The sequence below is a fragment of the Protobothrops mucrosquamatus genome, unplaced genomic scaffold, assembly GCF_001527695.2.
Source record: "Protobothrops mucrosquamatus isolate PMUCROS unplaced genomic scaffold, P.Mucros_1.0 scaffold_226, whole genome shotgun sequence".
In the NCBI taxonomy this organism is placed as follows: Eukaryota; Metazoa; Chordata; class Lepidosauria; order Squamata; family Viperidae; genus Protobothrops; species Protobothrops mucrosquamatus.
The window spans coordinates 627,950-636,864 of record NW_015386302.1 but is presented as its reverse complement, the minus strand read 5'-3'; the positions used below and the strand labels follow the sequence as shown (position 1 = coordinate 636,864).

Here is an 8,915-nt window from a genome sequence, read left to right as displayed (position 1 = left end):
AGTATTCCAGTATTTCCTATTTCCCAAAGCACCAGAAGGCAAGACCAGAAACAATGGATGAAAACTAATCAAGGAGAGAAGCAACCTAGCACTAAGAAGAAATAACTTGCCTTCAGAAGTTGTGAGTGGAGGCCTCACTGGAGGCTTTCAAGAAAAGACTGGACAGCCATTTGTCTGAAGTGGTATGGAGTCTTCTACTTGAGCAGGAGGTTGGACTAGATCAGAGGTCACCAACCTTTGTCGGTTGGCGGACCAGAGGAAAAGGGAGGGGAAAGCATTTTACATGCATGCGCACAGGGCCGCGAGCATGCGCGTGCTGCAAATGGGGTGGGGCTAGTGCCTGCATGATACTCGCTAGTCCTGCCCCATTCTTGCATGGTGCAGTGCCTTGTTTCTATGCCCTGCGGTGCGCCGGTGGCCATTTTTGCACCTTGCAGCGCGGGGGCGGCTCATTTTTATGCCCCGTGACACGGCAGCAGTCATTTTGCAATCTGTGGCACGTTGTCTGTTTTTGTGCCTTGCAGTGTGGCAGCGCCCATTTTTGCACCCTGAGGTGTGGCGGTGGCCGTTTTTGTGCCTTGCAGCATAGCAGCAGCCCGTTTTTGTGCCCCATGGCATGGTGTCCTGTTTTTGCACCCCGCGGCTGCGGCACTAGCACAAGTGAGGGGGTGTGCGCAAACACGTGCATGCACTGGCCAGCCTGTCCCGCGGCCCGGTGGCCAGCAGGCTACAGCCCACTATCAGCCACGGCCCACAGGTTGGGGACCCCTGGACTAGATGACTTCCAAGGTCCCTGCCATTATTCTATGTTCTATGTTTCATGTAAATTCTTAGAGCTTTGTTCATAGCAAAATAATATTTTCAATAATACCTTCTGAAGGAAACCAATTTTATTTTCTTTTATTTTAAATATATTTTATTGATTTTTTTTTAACATAAACACTTTAAAAATTTTTTTTAAGAAATCAGCTGTAGGGCGCGGAGCCCCACGATCCCTTGGCTGTTGCACTAACTGCGCAAAAAAGGAAGCCAGGGAAACCAATATTAGAACATCTGAAGAAGAAACAATTTGGATGAAACGTCAATTTAAAAGTTATTTTAAATTGCCTTTCATTTGCCCATACTCAGGAAGCTTAGAAATGCTTAAGTTCTCAGGTCAGTTCCTGTTCTTCTCTGTCTTTATGACAATGCTTCATTTTCTCTGAGCCTAACAGTTTTGTGGTTGCCAGTTATAACAGGCTTTCATTTGGCCAAGGGATAATTTAGAACTCTTTCCTATGGTGCCTCAATCAGAATAGAGCTGGAAGGGACCTTGAAGGACTTCTAGTGCAACCTCCTGCTCAAGCAGGAGATCCTATACCATTTCAGACAAGTGGCTGTCCAGTGTTTTCTTAAAAACCTCCAGTGATGAAGCACTCCCAGCTTCTAAAGCAGGGGTCCTCAAACTTTTTAAACAGAGGGCCAGTTCACTGTCCTTCAAACTGTTGGGGGGGGCGGACTATAGTGTAAAAAAAATTAATGATTATAGAACAATGTAAAATCAAGTATAAAATGAAAAAATGAAAATAAAAATGAATTGGTTAATTATTTGAACGAGTTTTTAAGTGAAGAAAATATACATTTCCAGTGAATCCACACATGTTTTGTTTGGGAATGCAACTGCTGGTTTTTCCACAAATAGTTTTTGAGTTGTGGGAAGATGGCAGAAGTTTTCCTCCCTCACTTGTTTAATGAGTATGTCCAATTTTACTTCAAATACATATCACAGATGAGCTTCCCCTTTCCTTGAAGTTGTACAATGAAACTGTTGAGTAGCTCTGTTACATCTGTCAGAAAGGCAAGGTGCCAGTTCCATTCAGCATTTCTTGCAGATGTCTCATGACCCAAATTAGGTAACATCAGCAATGCCAGAAGAGAGGGGGTTTGTGGAATGGAGGAGGAGAAGAGGAGAAGGAGGGCGGTTGTAGAGTCCTTCGTGCTCTCTGAGCTTGGTGACTTTCTTGCAGATGACCCAAACTAGGTAATATCATTAGTTCACTTATTATCCCACTTTGGGTCCTGAAATGTCTGCAAGAAAACCACCATCCTCAGAGATCCCCCCCAAGGACCCTTCATTTTAACTCTGAGCCAGAAATATTCTCCTTGATTGGCATTCCGGACTTTCATTGCCTCAGCTCCACACAACCCCTCGCAACCCCGAAATAACCTTCCAGGAACAAATTCTCCTCCTTTTTTTTCGCTCACCCCAGCCACCCCTCACAAATACCTCGCCCTTCACCCGCTCCCCTCAGACCCATAACCGGCGCCCCACTCCAGCAGCCCTACTCCGACCCTCACAGGGGTCAAGCCTACTCACTCGGAGCCGTCGCCCTTGCTGCCGCTGGTGGGGCTGGGTCCCTTGACGATGGTGGGGGCGATGGTGAGGGCCAGTGGCACTAGTTTCTTCTTGGCCAGCATGGCGGCGGTGGTGGCAGAGGCTGGGGCTCGTGTTCTGTAGCGCCTAGTGAGGGACCCGCCTCAGAAGAAGCAACAGCAGTGGCATTGTCATTGCCAGGCTTGGCTGCCCTAAGTGAGGCCGAGGCTGCAAGTGAGACCTAAACCTCTCAGCCCAGCCCTAAGGTAAAAACGTGAAGAGGTGAGAGGAGGAGAGGAAGGGGTGTGGCCAAAGCACAAGCGCGCACTTGGGCGCGCAAGGGAGAAACTGGAGAAAAAAATCTCCTCCCACCAACTCACCGTCCTGCCATTGGCTGGGGCTCTTGCCGCCATCCACCAATCCTCTCCTCGCGATTGGATGGCTTGCCCAGGAGGTTGAGGAGGGCTGGATAAAAAGTCAGGGTGGGCCGCAGTTTGAGGATCCCTGTTCTAAAGGCAAGCTGTTCCACTGGTTAACTGTCCTCACTGTTAACAAGTTTCTCCTTAATTCCAGGTTGCTTCTCTCCTTGATTAGTTTCCATCTATTGTTTCTTGTCTTGCCTTCTGGTGCTTTGGAAAATACGTTGACCCCCTCATTTTTGTGGCAGCCCCTCAAATACTGGAATACTGCTATCACGTAACCCCTAGTCCTTCTTTTCTCTAGACTAGCCATACCCATAATGCATACTGCATCCAGTTTTGGTCACCACACTACAAAAAAGATGTTGAGACAGAGAAGAGCAACTAAGGTGATTAAAGACCTAGAGACTAAAATATATGAAGATTGGTTGCAGGAATTGGGCAGAAGGCCTTATACCATTTCAGACAAATGGCTATTCAGTCTTTTCTTGAAAAGCCTCCAGTGATGGGGCTCTCACAACTTCTGAAGGCAAACCATTTCACTGGTTGATTGTTCCCACTGTTAAGAAATTTCTCCTTAGGTCTAGGTTGCTTCTCTCCTTGATTAGTTTCCATCCATTGTTTCTGGTCTTGCCTTCTGGTGCTTTGGGAAATAGGTTGACCACCTCAATCTTAAATACTGGAATACTGCTATCATATTTCCCCTAGTCCTTCTTTTTACTAGATTAGACAAACCCAATTCCTGCAACCATTCTTCATATGTTTTAACCTCCAGCCCCTAATCATCTTTGTTGCTCTTCTCTGCACTCTTTCTAGAGTCTCAACATCTTTTTTATATTGTGGTGACCAAAATTGGGTGCAGTATTCCAAGTGTGGCTGTACTAAGGCTTTGTAAAGCGATATTAATAATTCACATGATCTTGATTCTATCCCTCTATTAAAGCATTGGCTTTTTTGGCTGAATTTTTTTTTACTGAAAATTCCATGTAGATACAGAAGTGAAAAAGCCAATTCTAATATTTTCGCACACAAATAGCATAGGAAAACTTTTCCCTTTCCCCTGGTCCTCCCACTCTCCATTGTCTAAACAATCAGTTACACTTGTGTTGGTTTGGGAACGGTCTCTCCATCTTAAAACTTTCCCAGCCGGTGACCTGGGGGAGCTGGATCTGTCTCAGGCTTTACCCTCCCCAATAGCCCCCTTGCATTCCAATGCCTTCCCTCCCCCCTCTCGTTGCTGATGTCTGGTTGTGAGCAGGGTTCGTGTAGCGAGCTGACCATGACACCTGTACAGTTGGTTTTCTTGCTTAAGTGTAAAAACCTTACTTTTATCTACACTGAATTTCATTTTATTAGATAGAGCCAAGTGTTCAAATCTGTCGAGATCCTTTTGGCTTTTGAGCCTATCTTCTGGGCTATTGGCTATTCCTGCCAGCTTACTGTCCTCTGAAAATTCTATTCCCTCATCTGGATTGTTTATGAAGATATTGAAGAGTACTGGGCCTAAAACTGAATCTTAGGGTATCCCACTACTTACTTCCCTCCATGTGGATATAATTCTATTGAGGACTACACATTGAGTAGGGAGTTGGACTAGGAGACCTCCAAGATCCTTTCCAACTCTGTTATTTTGTTAAGAGATAAGTTATGGGATGAAATTGTTTATACTTGTCATGATCAGGTGGAAAGTTGCTTTCTTAGAATTTTTTTCTTTCTCTTTTCCCTTGCACCTTTTTCTTTTCTTTTTAGTTTGTATTATCATTTACTTTTAATGCCTTTAACAAAATTATTTTTAATAAAATGATTGCAAAGATCCAGGTTTATTTTCACAGTGGCATAGAGCATAGAAATCAAGTGCCCAGTATCTGAATATGTCTGTGAAATCAAAAGTAAAATGTGTATTATATATACTTTTTCTTTCAAATTAAGAATTATGTCCCTTCTCAGATTAATAGCAACTATAATGTAATTTGAATTCTGATAGTCTTCCTTATTTGCAATTTTTATATTAATATATCTAAGAGTGAAAGAATATTGATATTCTTTATCCTTGACTTGTCAGAAAACACCAAGAATCGTTCCCATTGTGGAGATTTTTAATATTATCAGTAATAATAAGAAAATTTAGAGAAATTATTTTAAATTTCTTGGGAACTGATATTCAGATTCAGGTTATTAATGTGGTGATGTTTTAGCATGAGTATTGCAACTGATTCCCTGTGTGTTCATTTGGAAAAAAATGCATCAATTTTTATTTATGTTTACTTGTTACAACTGCTAAATGTACTTAATTTCAAATAATAAATACAATGAATATTTTGGTCATGTTGATTTTCTTTGGTGTTGATTTTTTGTAAAGGTGGTAAGTATGACCAGTAAAAACAAGTAAACAATAAAGTAGATAACTCTATAACTCTATGTTGTGAGGGATGCCATGGTGGATACCACTTAGGTGCATCATTCAACAGTAAAAATGATATATTCACATGCATATAAATGCTATAGAATGCTCTATTTAGGTTGTTGCATTGACTTCTAGACCCCATATCCAAGTTTAAGGCTTCTGATTCATTGTAGAACAACTTTTTAAAAAAAAAACTGTTGGTTTCATATGGACAAAGGATTCCCATGTACATTTGGATAAATTGGAAATGTTCTATGATTTAAAATGTTGCTGCTATGACTTTTTTTGATGCCTTCAGGTGATGAATAGAATGGAATGGGATGGAATGGAAATGGACAGAACAGAACAGAATCATAGGGCTGGAAGAGATCTTGGAGGTCTTCTAGTCAAAACCCCTGCCCAAGGCAGGAGACCTTATACCATCCCAGACAAATGGCTGTCCACTTTTTTCTTGAAAGTCTCCAGTGATGGAGCACCCACAACCCTTAACTTCCTAACTGTCAGGAAATTTCTCCTTAGCTCCAGATTGGATGTCTCTTTAATGAGCTTCCACTCATTGAGTTCCTTTAATTTTCTGACAAGATTTCAGAATTAGTTTGTCATTGTCTCCTTCCTAGGGCTCAAAAAGCGTGACTGGTCCAAGGGCACCCAGCTGACTTTGTGCCTAAGATGGGACTAGAACTCAGTCTCCCAAATTCTAGCCTTAATTACTACATCAATGCCATAGAACCTTAGAACCTGACACTATTACTCTGCTTGTATTTCATTACATACTGTACTTATTGTGAGTTAATCCAAAACTCTTCTATATAAAGCAAACACCTACCTGCCAACTGAAAAGACTGTTGTTTCTCCAGGGTGCATCTTGCTTTTGCTCTCTTTTGACCGGCCCTGACGATGTAAGGGAGGTCTCTTTTTCTTGCTGCAATGAATGCAAGGTGCTTGTGTTGAGCCTAAGTGCACTGTGTGGTGATGAGGAATGCCACCATCTTGGCTGCTACGATGTGGACATAGAGCACTTGAGAAAAGGAAAAACAAAGACCATCAGTCCAGAATAGAATAGAATAGAATAGAATAGAATAGAATAGAATAGAATAGAATAGAATAGAATAGAATAGAATAGAATCTGGAAGAGACCTTGGAGGTCTTCTAGTCCAGCCCCCTGCTCAAGCAGGAGAACCGTCCTATACCATTTCAGACAAGTGACTGTCCAGTCTCTTCTTAAAAATCTCCAGTGATGGAGCGCCCACAATTTCTGGAGGCAAGCTGTTCCACTGGTTAATTGTCCTCACTTTAGGAAATTTCTCCTTAATTCCAGATTGTTTGTCTCTTTGATCAGTTTCCAACCATTGTTTCTCATCCTTCCCTCTGGTGCTTTGGAGAATAGTTTGACCTCCTCTTCTTTGTGGCAGCCCCTCAAATACTGAAATACTACTATCATATCACCCCTATTTCTTCTTTTCTTTAGACTAGCCAAACCCAGTTCTTCATATGTTTTGGGCCATTAGATATAAAGATCAGCAGTTATATAAATGGAATTCTAAAGCAAATCCCATCAGCATATATAACACATAGCCTACCCAGAAAAATCTGCACTAAAAGACAAAATCAGACTTCTACTCAGACTATTTTCAAACTCATGGATAATAAGATATAATCCATGAAACTCCATTCTCTAGGAAGTATATCTACCGAGGCCCAAATGAAATAACTAGGAGCTGTACAAGAACATTACACAACTGCTATACAGCTTTGGAGAGGAAAGCTTCAGGCAACAAAAATATCCTGCATCAAGACAAAAATGCTAAGGAAACCAATTAACTAGGGCCATCTGAGCCTGACTTTCTGTTCTGGCTTTTTATCCTCCTGCAAAAAGATGGACTGCAATATGTTTAGTCCCCTCTGAATGACAGACATCTAGCCTAGTCATTCAAATAGAGTGAAAACTACCCACATGCATTCAATATGCAGCTGTTCTTACCACTCTTCTTTTTCCTAGTAGACCCTGTAGGATGTCATGTTGGGGGAGACCTCTCAATATTTCCTCCCCAACCACATTTTTTCCATGCCTCTGGGATTTGAAACAATCAGGAAGAAAATCCTCAATTAGCACTAGTGGTATTGTGAGGGGTTTGCAAGACAGATGGCTGGGGAGAGTTTTTAAACTTCTCCTCCTATGTCCAGTAATCTCCATTACACTTATATTAGGTTGGAGAAGAATAATAAAGCAGTATGTTATGTCTCTCTCACACACACATACCTATATACACTCACTACTATATCATGTGATTTAATACTGAGCATGACTGAGGGAAGGAAAAAGGAAAAATTGAGAGATTCTCAAAATGTGATTGATACTAAGTTGAACCTATATGCTCTCCTCACCTGGGCACAGGCACTGGCAATGGGAAATCAGCATCAGCTTCTCCCAGCATTTCTTTTAGAACTTCAACATTTGCTAAAAAGAGAAGAAAGTAGAAATGTGTCAAAACAAGGTCCCAGGTGATAAGTGTTTACTTAATTAAGCCAAAATTATGCCCACCTTCATTTTGAATGATACATTTCACTATTTTTTCTACAGTATCCTCATTTAGATCCTCATCCTCATCTGAAAGAAAAAGAAATACAGAAGTGAAAAAAGAGTAGTTGTAACTCTTTGTAACCTTCTAAGAATCGTGAAAAATCCAAAGTACTGCCCCTGCTACAACCCTTAAATTATTTTGATTTTGTCCTTTTCTTTCAATATGGCCCCTCCTCCTCCTCCTCCAACACTACCCTTCTGTTATTTCCATTGTGCACGGTTTTGAAATTGTAGGTAATACTTTCATTAATCTCCTGAATTACGGGTCTTTAATTATTATTATTTTCCTGATAGAACAATTGATCATTACATGAGAACAATTGGTTGGTTATTTGCAACAAAAAAATGAATGAATAATGAATGAATGTTAATTTTCATTGAGAAAAAAAAAGTCAGTTGTAAGGGCTGACTTACCAAAGGAACTATTTAATGAAGAACACCAAAACCTCTGGCAGGGAAAAAGCTCAATAGTAATGTTTAATTTCCATGCTGATGAATACAGTTTATTTCGAAAAAGCATACAAAACATGAAAGCAAGATGACTATGCAATAGGTTGGCAGCAATACCTTTTCAGTTCCCCTGAAAATTGGTTCTTCTACACTGTCCATTGAATGATATAAAATGCTGAGCCATATTCTTCTACATTTAATCATACATTGTTATTATAACATAACAATTACTGTATATAATATTATATTATAATATCCATCAAATATTTACTTTGCTCCTTTCAGAAAAGAACTTAGAGCTCATCTAGACCAGCACATAAATCACATCTATCCATCCAGTTTACATTTAGATGCATTCAATGAAAGAGTATCCAACCAGCATCTAAGGTGAGCCATTCAATTTTAAAACTGGTTTTACCATTAGGATTTTTTTCTTGATGTATAGTTCCTTGCCATTTTAAATTCACTGTTCTTCCCCTGTCTTCTGGGACAGCTTGGAACAATTCTGCCCCATTTTGTACATAGCCACCTTCAAATACTTGAAGATACCTTTGGCATCTCAATACCATCTTTTCTTCTTCAGCACACCCAGTGCCTCCAAACATTTCTCATATTTTTTTATTCCATGTTCCCTATCCTTTGCACATACAGTGACTTTCTTAAAACAAATGAAGAAAGGTCATGAAATTTCTTTTTTTTTTTTTTTTT

The 8,915-nt window shown here is 40.7% G+C and overlaps 1 protein-coding gene across 1 annotated transcript in view; it reads right to left on the bottom strand.

Moving 5' to 3' along the window:
* Positions 1-5,998: 5,998 nt before the first annotated feature.
* Positions 5,999-8,915, bottom strand: part of RELL2 (RELT like 2) — a 9,246-nt gene continuing 6,329 nt past the window's right edge. Inside the window, exons 2-4 of the mRNA XM_015828523.1 lie at positions 7,719-7,784; positions 7,574-7,634; positions 5,999-6,194 (exon numbers count right to left, since the gene is read on the bottom strand). Of these exons, the coding sequence (XP_015684009.1) occupies positions 5,999-6,194; positions 7,574-7,634; positions 7,719-7,784 (323 nt within the window). The remainder of the gene's footprint in view (positions 6,195-7,573; positions 7,635-7,718; positions 7,785-8,915) is intronic.